The 23,685-nt window shown below is 41.6% G+C and overlaps 1 protein-coding gene across 4 annotated transcripts in view; it reads left to right on the top strand.

Moving 5' to 3' along the window:
* Positions 1-23,685, top strand: part of LOC124796418 (serine/threonine-protein kinase greatwall) — a 138,833-nt gene that overhangs the window by 68,649 nt on the left and 46,499 nt on the right. For 3 of the 4 annotated variants that reach the window (XM_047260596.1, XM_047260595.1, XM_047260597.1), the window contains 3 exons: positions 5,710-5,938; positions 17,338-17,447; positions 19,175-19,262. In XM_047260596.1, coding sequence (XP_047116552.1) covers positions 5,710-5,938; positions 17,338-17,447; positions 19,175-19,262 — 427 coding nt within the window. The remainder of the gene's footprint in view (positions 1-5,709; positions 5,939-17,337; positions 17,448-19,174; positions 19,263-23,685) is intronic. The other variant, XM_047260598.1, reaches the window with a different exon arrangement.

Genomic DNA, 23,685 nt, shown 5'->3' with positions numbered 1-23,685 from the left:
CCGGGTGGAGGCCCACCGAACTTTGAATTCGTCTCGTGGTGTGGTCTATACTGGCTCCCTCGACGGATTGACTGACGAGGAGCTTCAATCATTCCTCGCTGAGCAGGGCGTGACGGCTGTCCATAGGGTCATGAAAAAGGTCAACAATGACCTTGTACCGACCCGGACAATTTTCTTGACCTTCGATAGTGTTAAGCTGCCATCGCGCATCAAGGCGGGCTATGAGGTTATTTCTGTTCGCCCCTATATCCCGACACCTACGCGCTGCTACCAGTGTCAGCGTTTCAATCACACTCGACAGTCTTGTTCCAATGCGGCTAAATGTGTCACCTGTGGCAGGGATGCCCATGAGGGTGACTGTCCACCTCCGTCTCCTCGTTGTGTGAACTGTCACGGTGACCATGCAGCATCCTCCCGCGACTGTCCTGTCTATAAGGAAGAACGCTGTATCCAGGAAATTCGGGTCAAAGAGAAAGTGTCCACCTCGGCTGCTCGCACGCTATTGGCTAGTAGGAAGCCCACGCTGCTCCCAGCGGGGAAATACAGTACTGTCCTCGCCTCTCCTTGGACTACCCGGGAGGTAGCAACCCAGACATGCGATCTGACCTTCAGCACCACGGTCGTCCGTTCGGCCAGTGCTAAGATCGCGCGGTCGACGTCTCCTCTTCCTCCCATCACCCCACAGACACGAGCACCTTCTTCAGCTTCTGCTAAGACGAAGACACCGAAGTCAGATGCACGGGCCTTCAAGAAGGAACCATCCCGTGCAGACTTCCTCCGTACCTCGACCTCACAGCCTTCGACCGGTACTTCCACTACACGTCCTTCCAAAAAGGCGCATAGGAAGCACAGTTCTCCTTCCCCGCCACGGCGCATTTCTTCTCTTGCGCCACCCAGCGGCTGCCGCCCCAGGCCGTCATCCGTTTCGCCTGGCCGCACCGCTGGTCGCCGTACATCTGGCCGTTCACTGGCGGAGGAAGCTCCCCCTCCCGGCTATCCTCCCGAGATGGCCGATGACCCTATAGACCCAATGGACGATGACTGTCCGCCTACTGATAGCGGCGGCAGTGCTCGCTCGAAGCCAGGCCCTAAGCGGCCTTCGAGGTGACCACTTCTCTCATCTTTCTTTTCTTACGATGGCACTTATTCACTGGAATATTCGCAGCATTCGCTCCAACCGAGAGGACTTGAAGTTGCTGCTCCGCTTGCACCGTCCGCTTGTCGTAGCCCTCCAGGAAACGAAGCTACGCCCATGCGATCAAATTGCCTTGGCACACTACACCTCCGTGCGTTTTGACCTACCCCCTGTGGTAGGTATCCCAGCTCATGGAGGGGTTATGTTGCTGGTCCGGGATGATATTTACTACGATCCCATCACGTTGCACACCGGCCTGCAGGCAGTTGCCATCCGCATTACTCTCCCCACTTTTACGTTTTCCTTTTGTACCGTTTACACTCCATCGTCATCTGCCGTTACCAGGGCAGACGTGATGCAACTTATTGCTCAGCTACCTGCACCATTTTTGTTAACTGGAGACTTCAATGCCCACCATCCCCTTTGGGGCTCTCCAGCATCCTGCCCGAGGGGCTCCTTGTTAGCAGACCTTTTCAACCAGCTCGATCTTGTCTGCCTCAATACTGGCGCCCCTACTTTTCTTTCGGACACATCTCACACCTATTCCCATTTAGACCTCTCTATATGTACTCCCCAACTTGCACGCCGGTTTGAGTGGTATGCACTTTCTGATACATATTCGAGCGACCACTTCCCATGTGTTATCCATCTCCTGCAGCATACCCCCTCTCCGTGCTTCTCTAATTGGACCATCTCCAAGGCAGACTGGGGGCTCTTCTCTTCCAGGGCGACCTTTCAGGATCAAACCTTTACAAGCTGCGATCGTCAGGTCGCACACCTCACGGAAGTCATTCTCGCTGCTGCTGAATATTCCATCCCTCACCCTCCTTCTTCTCCACGTCGCGTACCGGTCCCCTGGTGGACCGCAGCATGTAGAGACGCTTTACGTGCTCGTCGACGTGCTTTACGCACTTTTAAACGCCACCCTACAGTGGCGAATTGTATCAATTATAAACGATTACGTGCTCAGTGTCGTCGTATTATCAAAGAAAGCAAGCTGGGCTGCTTTCACAAGCACCTTCAACAGTTTTACTCCTTCTTCTGTTGTCTGGGGTAGCCTGCGCCGGCTATCTGGCACTAAGGTCCACTCACCAGTTTCTGGCTTGAAGGTCGCGAATGACGTCCTTGTGGCCCCTGAGGCTGTCTCCAATGCCTTCGGCCGCTTTTTCGCAGAGGTTTCGAGCTCCGCTCATTACCACCCTGCCTTCCTCCCCCGCAAACAGGCAGAGGAGGCTAGGCCACTTAACTTCCGCTCCTCGAATTGTGAAAGTTATAATGCCCCATTCACCATGCGGGAACTCGAAAACGCACTTGGCCGATCACGGTCCTCTGCTCCAGGGCCAGATTCTATTCATATTCAGATGCTGAAGAACCTTTCTCCTGCAGGTAAAGGTTTTCTTCTTCGTACATACAATCGCATCTGGATTGAGGGACATGTTCCCGCATGCTGGCGCGAGTCTATTGTTGTCCCGATTCCTAAGCCGGGGAAGGACAAGCACTTGCCTTCCAGTTATCGACCTATCTCGCTTACCAGCTGTGTCTGTAAAGTGATGGAGCGAATGGTTAACTCTCGATTGGTTTGGCTGCTCGAGTCTCGACGCCTACTTACCAATGTACAATGTGGATTTCGTAGGCGCCGCTCTGCTCTTGACCATCTGGTTACCTTGTCGACCTTCATTATGAATAACTTCTTGCGGAAGCGCCCGACCGCGGCTGTGTTCTTTGATTTGGAGAAGGCTTACGACACCTGTTGGAAGGCAGGCATCCTCCGCACCATGCATACATGGGGCCTTCGCGGTCGCCTCCCTCTTTTTATTCGTTCCTTTTTAATGGATCGACAGTTCAGGGTACGTGTGGGTTCTGTCCTGTCCGACACCTTTCGCCAGGAGAATGGGGTGCCACAGGGCTCAGTTTTGAGCGTCGCTCTCTTCGCCATCGCGATCAATCCAATAATGGATTGCCTCCCAGCTGATGTATCAGGCTCCCTTTTCGTGGACGATTTTACCATCTATTGCAGCGCGCAGTGTACACGTGTCCTGGAGCGCTGTCTTCAGCGTTCTCTTGACCGTCTTTACTCCTGGAGTGTCGCCAATGGCTTCCGTTTTTCTGCCGAGAAGACGGTCTGTATTAACTTCTGGCGATACAAAGAGTTTCTCCCACCGTCCTTAAGACTCGGTCCCGTTGCTCTCCCAATCGTGGAGACAACCAAATTTTTAGGCCTTACATTTGACAGGAAACTTAGCTGGTCTCCACATGTGTCATATTTGGCCGCCCGTTGTACCCGTTCTTTAAATGTCCTCCGTGTTCTCAGTGGTCTGTCGTGGGGAGCGGATCGAACCGTCCTACTTCGTCTATATCGGTCGATCGTCCGCTCCAAGCTGGATTATGGGAGCTTTGTATACTCCTCTGCACGGCCATCCATCTTACGCCGCCTCAACTCCATACAACATCGGGGTTTACGACTTGCGATCGGAGCATTTTATACCAGTCCCGTAGAGAGTCTTCATGCTGACGCTGGCGAATTGCCACTCACCTACCGGCGCGATATACTGCTTTGTCGGTATGCCTGTCGGCTACTGTCAATGCCCGACCATCCGTCTTATCGTTCCTTTTTTGACGACTCTCTTGACCGTCAATACGGGTTGTATGTCTCTGCCCTGCTACCCCCTGGCGTTCGCTTTCGTCGCCTCCTTCAACACCTTACTTTTTCCCTCCCTGCAACCTTTCGAGTGGGCGAGAGCCGCACGCCACCTTGGCTCCAGGCTCAGGTCCGCGTTCACCTTGACCTCAGCTCGCTCCCAAAAGAGGTCACTCCCGGTTCGGTCTACCACTCCCGTTTTTTGGAACTTCGTTCGAAGTTCATCAACATGACTTTCATTTATACAGATGGCTCTAAGACCAATGACGGGGTCGGGTGTTCCTTTATTGTCGAGGCACAAAGTTTCAAATACCGGCTCCATGGCCATTGTTCGGTCTTCACAGCTGAGCTCTTTGCCCTCTACCAGGCTGTTCTTTACATCTGCCGCCACCGACATTCTGCTTATGTCATCTGCTCAGATTCCCTGAGCGCCATCCAGAGCCTCAGTGATCCGTACCCGGTTCACCCTTTCGTACACCGGATCCAACGCTCTCTTCAGCAGCTGGTGGACGTCGGTTCTCCAGTTAGCTTTATGTGGGTTCCTGGCCATGTCGGTATCCCTGGGAACGAAGCTGCAGATGCCGCGGCCAAGGCTGCGGTCCTCCAGCCTCGGACAGCTTCTTGTTGTGTCCCTTCGTCTGATTTTAGCAGGGTCATTTGTCGGCGCGTTGTGTCGCTGTGGCATGCCGATTGGGCTGCACTTACCGACAACAAGCTTCGGGCCTTAAAACCTCTTCCCGTGGCTTGGACGTCCTCCTCACGCCCTTCTCGGCGGGAGGAGGTCGTTTTAGCCCGGTTAAGAATTGGACACTGCCGGTTCAGCCATCGCCATCTGCTGACGGCTGCGCCGGCGCCGTTCTGCCCATGTGGGCACTTGCTGACGGTTAGACACATTTTAATGTCCTGTCCAGATCTTAACACACTGCGCCTCGATCTTAACCTGCCAAATACTTTCGATGCCATTTTAGCGGATGACCCACGAGCAGCTGCTCGTGTTCTTCGTTTTATCAATTTGACAAACCTCGCTAAGGACATTTGATGATGCTGTTTTTTAATCCTATGCCTGTCAGTCTGTCTTTTATTGTGTTTTCCCTTTTAGTTGTTGTGGTCAACTTGTGCCTCGCGGTGCATTCTTAGAGTAGTCAGGGCGCTAATGACCATTGAAGTTGTGCGCCCTAAAAAAAAAAAAAAAAAAAAAAAAAAAAAAAAAAAAAAAAAAAAAAAAAAAAAAAAAAGTTATTTATAACAAAGCAGTCTTAAAGAGTATGACACTTGTGAACATTAAATACACCATTAACAGATCAAAATATAAACTCTAAACCACTTCTAACATATCTCCATTCCTCACTACCATGATTGTGAGAAAGAGTGCTGATGAACACGCTGTTTAGTGTCCAACAGTTTTAAAACCATTGATCCATCCAAGGAAAAATAATCATTTTGCTTTCCTATTTAAAAACTTTATTTGGTTGTGCACTTGGTATTCTCTTATATGCAGTAGTTTGCACCAGATGTTGATGTACCTCACAGTGTTTGAAACAGATAATGAACCAATTGTAAATAGCCATGTTAATGGTATATTAGCATTGTGTAGTTAAAAAGTTATCATATATACTGATTTAATCTGAAATTTTGTTTGATACCAAAACATTATTGGCGGAGGTGCTTCTGTGTTAAATAAGGTTATCTTGCAGAGGTGCTACCAGTATGTTTCAACCAGCAAGTTTGAACTACTTATCCTCCTCCATTTTGGGAGGAACAATCAAACATTGCTGCAGCATCCAAAATAAACTTAACTTCGCAATGGTTGCATCTAAAATTCTTTTTGTACAATGTATTTAACTTATTTTGGTATTTCCCTTTAGATTTCCATGCATGAAAAGTAGGCAGAGGTACAAATAAGACATCTAAAATGTGTTATGTTGTGACATTGAAGGTAATGGAGTACATGGTCGGAGGTGATTTAAAATCGCTGCTGATGGTGTACGGATACTTCGACGAAGCAATGGCAGCATTTTATGCAGCAGAAATAACGCTTGCTTTGGAATACTTACATGCACACAAGATAGTTCATAGAGATTTGAAACCTGACAATGTTCTACTTTGTCAGAGAGGCCACATTAAACTTACAGATTTTGGTTTGAGCAGAATTTCTCTGCGAAGAGGTAAGTTTAGTTATCTACTTCACCATATTTCTTATTATAGTATATTTACGTGGGACTATTAAACCAGCAAATAAATTAAATGCAAGAAAGTGAATCACAAAAAAGAAGGCAGAATGAAATCGGGAGAGTGATAGGATGGATAAGGCACTGATTTGAATTTGCCTTGTGTATTAAGACTGTGAGCACTCAGGGTAATGAAGGCTAACTCTGCCATAGAAAATCACATGTAATAATGGTTGATATCCAGTTGAGTGAGTAAGAACTGATATTTAATTACTTTCTTAAATTTTACTTTAATGCTTTTCTGAACTTCAGTCTAATTTTTGAACATGCTTCTATTACAATATATTTCAAGTCATAACTTAACTGAGTATTGTTTCTCTGTAACAGCAGCAGCACTAGCACTGTTAATTCTTATGCAGAAGTTCGGAACATCAGGAGTCTGTTAATGTCAGTTGGCACCACCACACCTCTCCCCATAGCCAATGCCCATTGTCATTTAAATACACCATGCTTGTTTATACATTAAAACATAGATAAACTAAAATTTACATGTGTATTAGAAAGTGAATCAACCTCTGTCAGAATGTCCTCTCACTACACTGACAAGCATATAAACGTATCTGGGATGTAGCTTTGTTTGGAATTGAAACATGGACAGATGAGAGGAGGATGAAAGCTGTAGAAATGAAGTGTTGAGATAAGTTTTACGGCACAACTTGTCTAGAAGGAATAGATTAATGGGACACAACCCTGAGGCATCAAGGAATGATTAATGGAGTAAAGGTGGGAAATATGGTGAGCAAAAATTGCCGAAAGATACCAAGGCTTGAGTAGAGTAAGCAAGTTAAAGTAGATACGGGGTACAGTAGTTGTGCAGAGGTGAAGAAGCCTGTAAAGCTTGGGTAGCTGTGTCGAACCAGCCTTCAGACTGGTGATAACATTAACAACCCAAAAATGCAAGAACATTTTACAAATTGTAGTACTTTGTTGTCTTAGCAATAACATTTTGGTGTAAAGGATCTGAAAGGACTTACTGTACGAAAACAGTGAACATATCGTGCAGATTTGATTGTTGATCAGTCTCTTGAAGCCTGTTCAATGACGGTGCAACAGTCAGTCAGTCAGTCAGTCAGTCAGTCATTAGAGATTTTAAAAAAATTGTCACATCACCAAGACCTTTGCTCATGCTACAATTAAGAGCTCCTTTAACACATACAGACACAGACTCTCTCATTTACTTTACTATGATTCCTCATCCTAAGAACCAGTGGCATGGTAAACACATAATAAGATGTGCCTCTATCTCTGTTATAGACTTCACAAATCTGAAATGTCTGATAAGCAATCATTTCTTGACTGTTAAAAGTCTCAAGCCTTGCTACAGTCTCTAATTGACTTGACGCTGTTTGTAGCACACTTGCCAACTTACTGGATAACGGCGCGAAATTTCGATTTGTTATTACAAATTCAAGGTTTTCATTTGACTCACCTTCGTACTTAACCGTCAGTCGATGAGCAGCCAGACTTGTGGCAGCAGCATCGACACAGACAGATTATGTTACTATAGGAGGAGAAGGCACTCATGCCTTACAGTTCATAAAGCTGTTGATAGTGTTACTATTAGTACAAAGAATAGTGTAGGTGCCCAAGAGATTCTGCAAAACCCTTGAGTTTACTGAATTTTGCGCTTATGAACTCAGATGCTAAGGGACATGGTAATGGTTGGGTTACTGTGGCAGTAGTACATGGTGCTCAAGTAGAGACTGTAGCAAGGCTTGAGACTTTTAACATTCAAGAAATTATTGCTTATCAGACATTTCAGATTTGTGAAGTCTTTAACAGAGATAGAGGCACATCTTACTATATGTTTACCTTTGTCATTGGTTCTTAGGACGATGAATCATCATAAAGTAAATGAGTCAGAGTCTGTGTCTGTATGTGTTCAAGGGGCTCTTAATTGTAGCAAGATTAAAGTTGTTGGTAAAGTGACCCATTATTATTGAAACTGAAATAAAGTACCGATCCTTTCCTTATCTCCCGTGAGACTTCTTTTAAAAGTAAATATAAAATTATAATGTTAAGAATCTTAAAGGCACATTAAAAGTACACTTTTATAATCTTTTTGTGTTATGAAGTTAAGCACTCTGTAGTACGTGGCCTTCCTCTTTGTAAATTGCTGACATTTGCATATTTCAGAAGGCCTTATTTATATGATGATCTATCTATTGTGATGTTAAGTGTTTGCTTCTAACGCTTATGTATATACTGTATAACATAATACAATAATTCTGTATAGGATAAAGACTATAGTTTGAGTAGTGACGTGAGGAAACACAATCAGCTGCAGCATAGAAGCAGCATGTAGTGTGCACTCTACATAGTAGCAGGAAATGCAGAAATGGGCAATGTGCCGAGATTTCGTTATTGTATAAATTCATTTTACAGAAAGATTTTTATAATTTTATTCTTATTGATCCCACTGTAAGTGATACCGCATAGTGCTACTGTAATGATTTTATATTGCTTGATAATTGTTTCAATCAAAACTGTTAACAAAGAAAGGTTTATTGTATCAGCAGCTGTTTTATGAGGTGAGAATGAGAACCAACATGGCATTTGCCTAGAAAATCGTGCTAAACTGCCTAAAAACCAAACTTAAACTAGATAATGTTCCCAGCCAGTGGTCATTATTCTGGAGTGACATTTCCATATCGATTTGGATTACTTCCCTGCTATGAAGCCACTGTGCTGTCTGTTAATTTATTAGAACTAGTCCCTCTTGAGAAATCTGTTCCCAGGTTTGATCAGTCATTTAAAAAGAAATATAATTTTCGAGTACTGTCCCAGGTGGTTACATTTCGAAGAGAAAAAGAGAAACTACATTCAGTCAACAGAGAAGTCAGTTGTCCATGAATGAACTGCAAAGACCATAGTGTGTGATTGTAATTATTGTGCAGTCAAAATAACTTGCAACTTTTGACAGTTTGTTCTGGTGAAGGGGACGTAATGTTCCTCACTTAGCACTGGTGACAAGCTAGCTTCCCCTCCTGTGCAGCCATCAGGTCAGCAGATGTTGTGCAGCTGTTACTGTCCCCATCAGTAACAAATAGTGCATGGTGTCAGTTGTCAGTTGCTTCCCATTTGTCGTTTCCCATTGTGAAGTGTATTGTTTTTGAGCATTGGACTGTTCTGCATTTGTCGGTTCTTGTTGTGAACTAGTGTTTCTGTATCAGCGTTGTTCTAGTAGTGGTGTATTGTGTCTCAGTAGGAGGTTTACCACAAAAGAGGTTATGGCTTAGGACTTGTTTGCTGTCATCAAGGTATCAATCTTGGGAAAGGAAATTTCATTCGCATCCAAGGTGACTGATTTGTGTGAATACTTCGAGCTGTAGAACAAATGATGGGTTTTTGAATTTGGAAGTTTCAAGACTAATGGACAGAAATGCCATAAATATACAGTGTGGATGTTTGGAAAGGAAGGTCATTGTTTCCTGGAAACAAGGGCAAGAAAGGAAGTTGTGACAGATGTGTAACCAAGATTGATGCATTCCAGCGGAAATGAGTATGGTTATTATCAACCCAATGAGTACCCTGCATCAGATATATTTATTTTTAGCTTCCAAAAAGCGGAGCTTTTTAGCGTACACCATCTCTTAAAAAATGTGTGTGTGAGCTTGTTTTCAGCGTGAAAAATTTCTTCCAGAAAAATGACATTATGGCCTTGTGGTGCCAGTACAGGTGTGTGATGGGCAGCATTTTGTTTGGAGGCATCCTTTTGCTTGACGAGATGTGGGTTAATGCCTGACTTAACAAAAGCATTGAGACACAAGGTGGTAGGACAATTGTCCATCCTGCTGGCTTGCCCCTGCTTTCATTCCAAACTGTTTGTTGCTGCAACTTTCCGGGAAGAAAAGTCACTATTGGGAAAAAATTATCACAATTAATGGAATTGTTTTCTGATTTTCCACTCCAAAATATTCTCCTGATTTAAGCAATAGCTATGGACCTTCCACTGTATCACTTCATTCTCTCAGATAAAGCATTTAGTATTGTTGTGAAAGAGGGGAGAAAGTGTTACAGATTAGTGATTTGGGGTAGGATATATCGAGAACAATGGTGTTTTTAGTTATGATAAGATCTTTTCATGACATTTTGATCACCAAATTTCTCCTCCGAATGCCTAAATGTTTTGTTGACTCTCTCCTACATAGGGAGAAATGACATTGTAATAAAATAAGTAAGAGGTCACATGAAAAGGTTTTTTCCAACACTCTGACAGTGGAACTATTGAGAAATAGTCTGGAAGTGGTTGTATGAACCCTCTAGCAAGCACTTAAATGTGGACTACCTCATAGTCGTGCAGATTTTAGATATAGAATGCTCCAACAGTGCAATGGAGGCAAGTGGTTACTTTACTTTGGGCACAGATTTCCTTCCTACATAAAAAATGCAATCTGCCATGAATGAGAAATTCTCAGTGGAATTAGTAAAGCTTTACAAATCAAATACACAACACTACCATATCAACAAGCTTGCCTTGGTTAAAGGACACAGGATTTGTCCCTACCATTCCCACTTCAGTCCAATTTTACTTATAAGTTACAACCAGGTGCAAATGTTGATGAAAGAAGCTATGTTACCTCACAAGTCTGTTTCAAATTCTGAAACTTACCAATATAGTGGTAGGAGGATTTCTGAAATATTGCTGCAAGGAATAATTGTAGGTGTATGGTAATTTCTGTTGGCTCCAGCACCAACCACACAGCTAGCCAAGCATATTAAGACAACTGCTTCTGAGTCAGAGAGATATGCTGACCCCGAATAGAATGTGCCCAGTGGATTGACAATGAGGGGTCAGTGTGCTGGCGAGGATGTGGTTCGTAGGTGGTTTCTACATAGTACATGTAGTACATAGGCAGATTGGATACACTGCTTTAATACGAGGTGGCGGGGTTAACAGGAGGCTGATGGCAGCTGTTTGGTGTCCGTTAACACTCACTCACCATCAGCAGCATCCTGCACAAGTTCCAGATCCAAGGAAGTGGACAGAGTGATTTGTGCCTTTCTGTCACATCATTTAATAAATTATTGATTGATGTAAGTTTGGTATTTCACTCATTTATTAACATGCATTTCCCAACGTGCAGAAAATAGGTGTGGCACCAGGGCTCCCCCACCCTTGGTCCATTCATGACTACTAAAAGTTGTAAGTTATTTTAGTTGCACCATACTATATTTGTCACTCTTGAAAGAATGTTGCTGAATTGGAGCATGTTATCATCATACGGTTCACTTGCTGCATGTATACCATTTATCTAATCGTGGTAAACTGCTGCTTCAGATTTGACTCCGTTCGTTGTGTTGTATCTCAATATCTACATCTCTGTGATATTGATGGAAAGACTAAGAAAATAACCTCATCATTTAATGTCATATTGATGCGCAGAACAGTACTTAGGACGATGATGATGATGATGATGATGATGATACAGTGCAGGCCCTACAGCAGTGAAGCAGGCATTATGTTTTTACTCTTGTGTTGCACTCTAAATTAGTTAATTTTTTTGTTGTGAACTGAAAAATGAAGCAATATCTAGTGTGTTGTGAGAATTTCTTACAACTTGCAGAATGAATTTTCATGAGATATTTCATCATTTGTGACATGTCTCAGTTTTGCAGTCATCACAAGGCCTTGTTGTCACAAAAGATTGTTAGTCAAATGATGTGAATTTTACACAATTGACTAATTTTTACAAAGCATTCGGGATTATAGGACGTCAGCTCAATCAGCTCAAAACTGTGTTAATGGTAGACTCAATCTAAGAGAAAAATCAGATCACTTCCTATTGATGTCAAATTGTGGTTGAATATGCAAACGATAATTTCCTCTCTCTGGCCAAGTGTATACTGTGATGAATATCTGTGACAAATTAGAACTGTGTGCTGGACCGGTACTTGAATCTTGATCCCAGCTTTTTGTGGGCAGTACTGTACCAGTTGTACAAATAAGGCAGTGTTTCCCAATGTTTCAGAGACCATTACCCCTGAGTGCAAGCATATATTAGCTGTTAGCCCCCCTTCCCCATCTAGCCCCCCTTCCCCATCTCCTACCCCACAGTCATCATTAGTGCCTAACTAAACTCCAGAATGAAAAGAAATTTTCGTTGAACACTTTGATTTTTAAAATGGTGAAAGGTAAATTATATTTAGTTTAACAGGTGTTTCATTAAACCACGCGAGCTCTACTTACAGCTCCTTCTCAGAAAAGAAAGCTAACAATCCACATTGAGGGTAAACATGAATTACAGAAAATTCTTGCTCTGCACCACTCCTCTCCCTATTGGCACTTGCTTCAACCACTCCCTGTACACCCATTTAGAATCAACTAAATTAAAACTTGTACAGTGTACTTAGGCTTACTGTTTGTAAATCACTGGATTTCTGAAGTCCTTACTTCTGAACTGTGAGAAATTGGAAGACTTTAAGCTCCCAATGCTTTATATGTTACCATTGCCACTAAATAATAATAATAATAATAATAATAATAATAATAATAATAATAATTTGTAGGCCCTGCAGCAGTGTAGCAGCATTACAGAGTTGCTCTTATGTTGTGCTCTCAATTAGTTCATTTACTGTTGTGAAGTGAATAATGAAGCAGTATTAGTCTATTGCGGGAACTTCTTACAACTTGGAAAAGGCATTTTCATGAGATATTTCATATGTGATGTGTTTCAATTTACCATGATAGATGATAGGTAAAAAGCGCAAAGTATGTGTGTAGTGGTTGGACTATGTGAGGAAGATGTTCATACATTCAACAATATAGGAAAAGGTAGATTGCTACTTACCATAAAGATGACATGTTAAGTTGCAGACAGGCACAATTAAGACACTTGCACATAATCTTTCGACCACAGCCTTCATCAGAAAAAGCGAGAGGAACACATACCATTCATTCACACAAGCAAGCATACCTCAGGCACACATGACTGCTAATTCCCGGAGTTAGTGGTCACGTGTGCATGAGATGTGCTTGCTTTTGTGAATGAATGGTGTATGTTCCTCTTTCTCTTTCTTTTTCTGATGAAGGTTGTGGCCAAAAGCTTATGTGAAAGTGTCTTTTAATTGTGCCTGTCTGCTACTTATAGTGTCATGTATATGGTAAGTAGCAATCTATCTTTACCTACATTGTTGATATTTAAACCTGGAGTTTCAGTTATTTGTACATAGATTCATAGATAGGAACACTCTGTGAGAAAAGAAGGGGAAATCTTAAAACTATAATTACAAAAGTGTTGAGAAGGGGGAAATGGTGGTTGCAGAAAACAACACAAAGGTGGTTGTCAGAAAGTTGCGTGACTAGATGAATGTCATTTTTTTGACAACTAAACACAAACTTGAGCTTGTGGCAGTGGAAACAAGGAGGGGTGAAGTAAAAAAAACTGAATTACATTGTGGATTAAAATGCAGTCTAGCCCTTCATTGATCTTCCAGATAAAAACCTATGGCTCATGCTTGAGGAAGTCAGCGAAGCGATACTGCAAAGTGGCCTTTGAATTACTATTTGATATTACTCTAATAAATGTTCATACTTTGTATGTTCAAATCACAAGGCAAAAATTGTTATCATTGCTTTCATTGACAATGTTCAGGAGACAACTATGAAAGGGAATCACAAACTGTTTGAAGCCGCTGTGAGAGGACGACATAACAGCTGTTAGTAGAAACTCTCCAAAGCAGGTGAGCGAAAGCTTGCTATCAAACATAGCAAACAGTTGGCATTGAAATGCCAGATTTGTCCTCAGAATTTCATTTTATCCACTGTTCTTTTGCAATGCGCAAATGTGTAACAATGAAAGTGTTTTATTTTAATGATTAAGGCAGTTATGTAACATGTAGTTGGAGTTCCTATTTGCCAATATCATCTTCCCCAGAAGTAGGAGTGTGCATCAAGAATGATGCCCATGGCCATATAAAACTTCTAGTGCATCTTAAGCTTAAAACAGTTCCTGTATGTCATACCTGACCACACTATATTTATCAGGTTAAAACCAATTTTTACAGTTTGGTGCTTGATCAGATATACAAGCTTCAATTTTTTTAAATAATATGAAAGAAAAAAGAAAAAAGTCAACATCAAAAAGAAAAATTTGCCAAAATGCTGCCAGCGGTCAAAGTGTGGAAAGTGCATTGCACATGTGGATCTGGTACCACATTGATGTTAATGATGTTTTTCAAAGAATTATTGTTCCCTGAAAATGAACTGCCCCTAAATTTTGAGAAAATACACTGTATTTAATTCCATACAACAAATAGTAATACCAGCACACGGGCAGGAGACAATAAATAGGGTAGAATGCTCGAAATTTTTGGGTATCCACATTGATGAAAACTTGTTGTGGTAGAAGCATATTACTGAGCTTTTCTAGCAGTTAAGTTCAGCTACTTTTACTCTTTATATGATTGTTAGTCTTGGAAACAAACAAATCAGCCTCCTTACATATTTTATCAATGAAAATAATCAATGTTTGGAAACGTAATAGGGTAGATAAAAAAAAAATCTACTCACCAAGCAGTGGCAGGAGAACACACATACAAAAGGTATTTGTATGCAAGCTTTTGGAGCCAATGGGTCCTTCTTGTGGCAGAAGGGTTGAAGGGGATGGAACAGGGGTGAAGAAAAAAGACTGGTGAGGTTTAGGAAAAGGAGTTTATGATCCACTACACAGCATAGCCTTTTCTTGATCATCTTTGAGCAGTTTAGTTGCAGATTTGAATCTCTGTCTACTTATTACCCTGTCTTCGAGCTTTACTCTCTCAGGTTTTCAGGTCTCGCCCAGTGCAGTCATCAACAGTCAGTCTTTCCTTTTCACCCTGTCTGGTAAGTCTCCCCTGACCCAGGGTTTTGGGTGACTTTTCCGATCTCTACCCCTTTTCCTAAACCTCATCAGACCTTTTCCTGTACCCCCTCTTACTTCCCCTTCAACTCATCTGCTGGGAGGAGGAGCCACTGGCTCTGAAAGCTTGCATATGTAATACCTTTTACATGTGTGTTCTCCTGCCACTGCTTGCTGAATAGATTTTTTTTTTATCTGTCCTTACATATTTTGCATTTTTTCCACTCAGTTTTGAGGAATAATTTTGTGGTGTAACTCAAAACTTACGAAGTGCGAATTACACAGAAGTGAGTAGTAAGAATAATAAGTGATGTTCACTTGTGGTTATCATGTAGGTACCTCTCCAAGGAGTGTGGCATTGTATCTGCACTGCCACAATACATATATTTGCTAATGAAACTCATCATAACTGATTCATCACAACTTGAGAAGAGCAGTGATGTCCATACCTACAGCACTAGAGGAAAAAATTACATTTATTACTCATTGCTGAAGCTGTCAGTGACTCAGAAAGAAGTTCAACATGCACCAACAAAATTTTTTTGATCACTTGCCCAATGACATGAAAGGTCTGATGGGTAGAAAAGCAAGTTTTAAATCTAACCTAGACATTTCTCCTGAACAACTTGTCCTGTTCCACAGGCGAATTTCTATTTAAAAAGTGGTAGCCCGAAAAAACAAAAAAAAAATAAATAAAAAAGTTCCTATGTGAAGTTGCATGAGTAGGACTAAAAAATTGTGTGTTCATTAATGTTAACTGTATCATGTTTATGTTTGTAGCCCATAAACATGTTTACATCCCATAAACTAAATGGTTCCATATTATTTTGATAAAAGGACTAGTCAGATGATCCATGGAACATGTAACTAACTAACTAGCACTGACTGCTGATGACAGTCACAAATGAGAAATATTGAAATAGGCAACCCTCTGTATTTGAAAAGATTCTGACCACTCTAAGCACATAGTGGCCCAGACATTGACTGAATTACTGTTAGATTATATGTTGTACACACTGTGGAATTAACTCTGATTTATAAAAACTGTAAAAGAACAGATATTGAATGAAAGGGAAAAGTCACTTGAGGAAACTGTAAAATCATGAGACAGCATATCTGACCAGTGTTTACCTTCAGGAGGTGAAAGACCGTATTTAGTAATGTCAGTAGGCACACAAACAAGTGCGACAACTGGCATTATTGTTTGTAAAACTTGAAAACAGACATGCCTTTGCCTCCTTTTTTACACACTCACACGCGCTGCCTTGTTTACATATTTTAAGTGCAAAGTTGGGGAGATGAACATTGAATAAGATAAGTGTTTAAATAGTTTTGTGTACAAATATATAATTCTGAAATGATTGGTGTAACTTCACTGTTCCCAGTAGAGTGGAACTGAATCCTTCATCTTCCTTGTAGCTATGATGAAAACTGGCTATATATTTGACACAAGCTTTTTACTATTAGCACATGTGAGTACTGGTGTTGGAAGATATACAGGGTGATTCAAAAAGAATACCACAACTTTAAAAATGTGTATTTAATGAAAGAAACATAATATAACCTTCTGTTATACATCATTACAAAGAGTATTTAAAAAGGTTTTTTTTCACTCACAAACAAGTTCAGAGATGTTCAATATGCCCCCCCCCCCCCCCCCCCCCCCCCCCCCCCCGCCAGACACACGAGCAATATCAACCCGATACTCCAACTCGTTCCACACTCTTTGTAGCATATCAGGCGTAACAGTTTGGATAGCTGCTGTTATTTCTCGTTTCAAATCATCAATGGTGGCTGGGAGAGGTGGCCGAAACACCATATCCTTAACATACCCCCATAAGAAAAAATCGCAGGGGGTAAGATCAGGGCTTCTTGGAGGCCAGTGATGAAGGGCTCTGTCACAGGCTGTGAACAAATGCTTGCTGGATGCGTGCATTTCGAACGAAGTATGGTGTTAAACCTCTTGATATGTGGTGTATTAAACGTTGGTATAAACATGCTGAACAACTGTCGTCGATTCACTTCTGCCGTACTCAATAACACAAAAAGCTTTCTGTTGAGCGGTCGCCACCTTAGCATCAACTGACGCTGACGCCTAGTCAACAGCGCCTCAAGCGAACAAATGTACAACTAAATGAAACTTTATAGCTCCCTTAATTCACCGACAGATAGTGCTTAGCTCTGCCTTTTGTCGTTGCAGAGTTTTAAATTCCTAAAGTTGTGGTATTGTTTTTGAATCACCCTGTATATTAATTAAAGGAAAAGATGTTTTGCATTTTTCGTTCTGTATGAGTGATGGTTACTACAGGGACAAATTATTGAAATGTAGACATACAAAATGCTTGTATTAGTCCCAGGAAATTTGATTCCTTCAGAGAGGAACACCCATCACTTGTTTCATGCATTTCATTTATTTAAAACAGTTTTCCCATTGAGCAATAATATGCATGATTGAAATTATTTTGTGCATAAAATATTCATTTGATTTGTTTTCAGATTTGGAAGTATCAGATCTACTGAAAGATTCTCCTGACAGTGTCAGCGTCACGACATTATCTAAGAGGACACCTGGCCAACTCCTTTCACTTACATCACGCCTTTCATTTGTAAGTTCCTGGTACATTGCTTTTGTGGGGTCAACCTTTCTCATTGAGACAGTTACTCAGCTATATGTATGTCATTACAGACATTTGCACGCAGTTTATCCCTGAACAGCAACAGGTGTCACTTCTAGATATTTCTGTCTTTTAATTGATCTGGCTGGTGGTGATGCTAAACAGTGTGCTCGTGTAAGATTGCGTTTCCCTTCATCCTCACCCTCATCACCCTCACACTTTCCTTCTTATCCCCACCAAAACTTCACCCAAACAACCACTCCTACCCTCCCCTCGAAACCTCCTTTTCCTACCCTCTTCTCTAAAACCTGCTTCCTACTCTTCCCTTCAAAACTCCCTAAACCCCCCCCCCCCCATCCTCCACCCCCCCTCACCCCGGTCCGCGGCACCCCTTCCTGGTCTGTGGCCCTCCCACCCCCGTACCCCCGGTTTGTGCATGACATCCCCCAGTCCGCCACCCCACCTCCCACTCATCTCCCCCCCCCCCCCCCCCCCCCCCTCCTACGCTGTCGGCCCATTGCCTCCCCGCGGTCTGCTGCCGCCCCTCACCAATTTAAGGGGTCTGCTACACCCCCTCCCAGCCAGCCCCCAACGTGTGCCTCCCCCCCCCCCCCCTCCCCCACCACACGCACACAAATAAGTCAATACGTCATTAGAAAAAACATCTAAAAGTTCATAGACCTTTGTGGGCATAGTAAATTTCCGAAAGATACTCCCTGATTGAAAACACCTTTGCAGTAAGCACATGATGGATAACCATCCCAATTACACTAGACACAGTGAGAGGAGCAGCAAGTAACAGAAGTAGCTATCTCTGGATTCCCCAACATGAACCATTAAAATTCCATCTCAAATTAAATCAAGTGAGGATTATGAGCTCCCTCCATCTCTACTCCCAACATGCAGTGAGATTAAAAATTTTATTTATGTTCTTTTTAAGGAATTAAAGGGAAGGAGCAAAAATTGTATATTAATTAGCATGGTTTTAGTTGTAGGTGTATTACTTACACTGGTGAAAGCCACTTGCAATAGTGGTCAAAAAGTTGGTACACCATTTTGTAACATGACACAGCCTACAGTCCAGAACAATATTGTCAAAATAGAAAAAAGAAATCAAATTAAAGTAAAATAAGTGTTTGTTGCTACATGTCAAAAGTTCAGGCCCTCGTTATTCTGGATTGTTTAAGCAGCTAACGTCTTTCTTGGATTAACTTTTCTTTGATTTAACTCATGTTTATTGCCCTTTCTTTTTCTTGTTTGTTCTTCCACTTCCCCTTGTAAATTTCTTTTCTTTTCCTGTATCATTGCTTTAAATTTCGAAAACTAAATTTGTGCTTTGGTGACTAGTTAGTAGTCTTGCCTTCCCTATTTAAAATATTGTAATTGATGTGAACTTTGTACTTTTATTTTAAATAGATGTGATTTTTGCAGCAATACATACTTAAACTTATCCTTCCGCTTTGAATTTTATATATGAAAATGATCATTGCATTGCACTGTAACATTTTTTTGCAGTCTTCTTGGTTGTAGTCATTCCAGTTAGTTGCTATCAATCATGGTATTATACTGCAAACATTTCCAAGTCCATTTAAGAAAATTGCAGAAATCTTGACTTTTTGATATCAGCAATATCTTATATACTATCTCTAACACTATTATTCATACTGTTAATTCACTGTAATATTGTGGTTTATTTGTGTTATTTCCTTTGTTTTTAGGGTTCCGAGAAATATCACTACATGCGAGAAGAAACTGTATCGTCTCAGAAGACCTCTGAGAGTGGATCAGCACTTAGAGATTGCTCTAGTAAGAATCATATTACGTGTGTTGATTAAGTATGAAGCTGTGACATATTACAATTGCTCTTGGTATGCCCGTAGCCGAAAAATGACCATAATATAATGAATATACACTGAACCAATACCTTCTGGCCACAGCTGTTGAGACTGATGAACACATGGTGGTGTAGCAGGCAGATGATGTAGTAAGGTGATTATAGTTAAAGTTTAACTTTCAAACCACTGTAGAAATAACACCACTGCTCAGAATGATGTCAAATTGCAACAGAATATTATTGGAGAAGGGGGAAAATGTATGGCAGTAGAAAAATAAATAGTTACAAACTTTAGCGATAGACGGTGCTATAAGCACCATAATTTAATAGTAGTCGACTACAAATTACAAATGAATCATACAGAAATGCCTAAGGTGTACATTTGACGTTAAACTGTACTAATCAGTGTGCATGAGTGTGCAGGTGTGATCCTGTTAGTTACATAAGCCCATCCACCACAGCAAGGTCATAGTGCATCGGGTCGGAAAAATTGGTTTTTAATTGTCCTGAGTCCAAAAACTGCATAAAAAGCATTAATCAAAATCAAATTGGATTATTATTTTCTTTTTCTCTGTGCAAAACATGTTCAATATGCTGTCCACCATTTTCTGCAACAAGTTGAAATCGAGAAACAGCATGTTCCACAACTGATCGAAGTGTTTCTGGAGTCACATTCAGAATGTGTTGTGCAATGTATGCCTTCAGTGCAGCTAAGTTTGCAATCGGAACACTTAACACGTCATCTTCTACATAGCCCCACAGCCAGAAGTCGCACAGATTAAGATCAGGTGATCGGGACAGCCAGGCTGTAGGGAAATGACGACTGATAATTCTAGCATTTTCGAAATGGTGCTTCAGTAGCTGCTTAACTGGATTTTTAGTGTGTGGAGGTGCGCCATCTTGCATAAAAATGACCCCATCTACACAACCACACTGTTGGAGAGCTGGAATGACGTGGTTTTGCAGTAGACACTCATAACACTTACCAGTGATGGTACAGGTAACAGGACCAGAAGCACCTGTCTCTTCGGAAAAAATTTGACCCTATGATAAATGATTCCGTAAACCCGCACCACACAGTGACATTTTCAGGATGAAGTTGTGCTGGTTGATATGCATGTGAATTTTCCATTGGCCAAATTCGACAGTTCTGTGTATTGACTTATCCTGTGAGATGGAAGTGGGTTTTCTCTGACCACAAAATCTTCCACGGCCAGTCATTGTCCACTTCCATGAGAGCAAGAAATTCTAAAGCAAAGGTCTCTCTTGCTGGCGGTTCAACAGGAAGCAACTCACGCACATGGGTAATTTTGAATGGATAGCAAAGAAGGATGTTTCGTAGGATCTTACGCACCATGCTCACGGGTATGTCCAATGTTTGGGCAATTCATATGTTTGCACACCACCTCTCATCTCCTCCTGCATTGCTGTGGCTACTGCTTCCACTGAGTCAAATCAATTCGTTTCCTCCCTCTACCGGGTTGCACACCAAAAGAATCTTTTTGAATAATTTTCTCCACACCCATGGCAGTCATCAGACCAACGCCTTTTTTCAAACCCTTCAGTGTACAGAACTTCTGCAGAGTGACTTGTGCACAGTAATCATTCTTGTAATACAGCTTTACAAGCAGAGTGCAAACCTTCATTGAGACAGTCATGGCAAATGTTAGAGATGGTAAAGAAGGAAAAACTGTGTAACCGGTGTGTTTATACCAACTTCAATAGGTCGTGCACATGGACAGGTGTTTTCATTTACATATTCTGACACATACATGCCGTCTATTGTTCAGTTATCACCCCCCCCCCCTCCTCCTGCCATATGTTTTCCCCCTTCTTTGATAATATTCTGTTGCAATTTGATGTCATTCTGACGTGTTTTGAAAGTTAAACTTTAATTATAATCACCCTGTATATAAGCAGAGCAGAGATGGAGGAATCATTCTAGCAACAATAAGAGGTTCTCATGACACAAGCGATTTTGACAAAAGGCAGATTGGTTCAGCCTAACATGGGAATGAGTATCTAGGAAACAGCAAAGCTGGTCAGCTGTTTGTAAGTGGTTGAAGAACAGTGATACCACAAATAGGCAAAAAGGTGTTAGATGTCCATGCTTTAATCAAAGAATGTGGAGGTCAAAGACTTGCCCAATCTATAAAGCAGGATATGTTGCTACCTTTGGTAGATCTGATGACTGAGGACAATGCTTGTGCAGGCATAAGTATCTCAGAGCTTGCCGTTCAGCCCATATTGCTGCAGATGTGATTTCACAGCTGACAGCTCCCACATATTCCCATATTGAACCAACAGTGTTGTCATTTATGATTGCAGCAGGCATGGAATCGTAGAGATCAGACCATGGATCAATGGAAATGTGCTGACTGGTGGGATGAATTATTTCTTGTTAAACTAGGTCAGTTATGTCTAGATGCACTGTCATCCAAGTAAATGGCTGCTTGAAACATGCAATGTGCCACAGTCACAGGCTAGTGGACACAGTTTTATACTGTGGGTGATGTTGGCCTGGGTTTCCATGAGACCTATGTTGGTAATCAAAGGCACAATTACAGCTGTGGACAGTGTGAACATTATTGCAGACCACCTGCATCACTTCATGCTTGGTGTCTTACATAAGACGGACTGCATGTTCCAGCAGAATAGCTGTGTGTTGCAAGTCCAGAAACGTGGTACAATGGTTTGAGGAGCATTATTGTAAACTCGTGGTGATGTCTTGCCCACTGAACTTGCCTGAGCTGAATCCAATGGAAAACATTTGGCAGCAGTTCCATGCCCACATATCTCTATTCTGCAATTTAGAGGAATTGTGTAACGTTTTTGTAGAGATCTGGAGCCACATACTTCCATAAACCTACCAAGGACTTGTTGAATGCATGTTATGCAGAATTGATTCTGTATTGTGTTCTGAAAGTGGACCAACGTGCAGTTAAAGAGGTGGTCATCGTGTTTTAGCTTATCATTGTATTTTAAGTATACAAAAGAGCTTTGCATTCTAATCATACCACCATGAAATTAACATTAAAGGTTGATAAATAACTGTTCTCATTTTAAAACCACATCCTTCACCACTTGGAATACACTTTATCTGTGTTGTATATGACATACAGTTGAAATCTGTATATTTCAAAATGAATATACAGATTTTTAAGGCTTTGTAGCTTTTATTATATTCAACTAAAAAATATAAATGATACATCAAATGAAAGAGCAGTTCAAAGAGTTTTTTTTTACATACCTGGAATATGCTATATTCCATTTAATAAGGAACAGCCAAGAATGTGTTGAACAAGTGAGAATGTTTCACACATCCATCCCAGGAAATCAGTTCAGAAGGCTAGTCATGAATTAGCAATTCAGTGGCATGTGTGTGGAGACTCTCAAGGAGACACTTACAACTGTGTCATTACCGTTTGCTCTTACAGACTACAGTTTACGTGCCAAGTTTGTAATTGAAATGTTGCTGCATGACGATGAAGACTTGTGGTATCAGTGAAGAATTGACACTTCACATAAGTGGAAACATGAAGACACATAACGTGTACATTTAGGGGTCAGCAGATCCGCATGAGATGGTACAGTTGCAACAAGGCTTCCCTGAATTGATTGTTTTCTGTGCCATATCCTGGGAGAAAGTTTACCTGCCTTTATTTCTTGCTGAAGTAATTGTAACTGGTGTTTCTCAGCTTAATGTGTGAGAACTATGGCTGTTTCCTCAATTGGAAGAAGCTGAACCACAGAACTTTATTTGGCAGTAAGATACTGCGCTGCCTCACTGGCATCACTCCGTACGTGATTGGTTAACCGTTGCTGTACCTGATGGCTGGATTATCTGCAAGAGACCAGATGAGAGAGCTTGTTTGCATGACTTCCACAATCACACATGACCTGATACCATTCAATTTTTACCTTTGTGGGTTCATAAAGGATCAAGCATATGTGCTTCCTCCACTACTAGCTGATGTACTTGACTTTAGAAATGTTGTTGCAACAATTACTCCAGGCACTCTGATCAAGGTTTGGGAAGAACTCGCCTATCAACTCTACGTGTGATGAATAGTGCTCACATTGAACACTTGTAAGAAAAACTGTATGAGTTGCTCTCTTACTTGATGTATTATTTATTATTGTAAGTTGAGTGTAATAAATGCTACAAAGCCTATTCATTTTGAAACACAGTGTATTTATTGCTTCACAGATATGTTTTCAGTTTCATCCTATTTGCTGAACTATTTTGAAATAACTACTTAAGTTATCCTTGAAGAAAAAGCAGTCAATGGGCATTAAGAACTGGAGTAAGTGATGGCTAATCTCTGAACTGGAAATGATGTATCCACTAGTTCTATGTGATACCAACTATATCTGCTGTGGACAGGTGCTGCT

The sequence above is a fragment of the Schistocerca piceifrons genome, chromosome 4 (genome assembly GCF_021461385.2).
Source record: "Schistocerca piceifrons isolate TAMUIC-IGC-003096 chromosome 4, iqSchPice1.1, whole genome shotgun sequence".
Taxonomy (NCBI): Eukaryota; Metazoa; Arthropoda; class Insecta; order Orthoptera; family Acrididae; genus Schistocerca; species Schistocerca piceifrons.
This window is presented reverse-complemented; position numbering and strand designations above follow the sequence as displayed.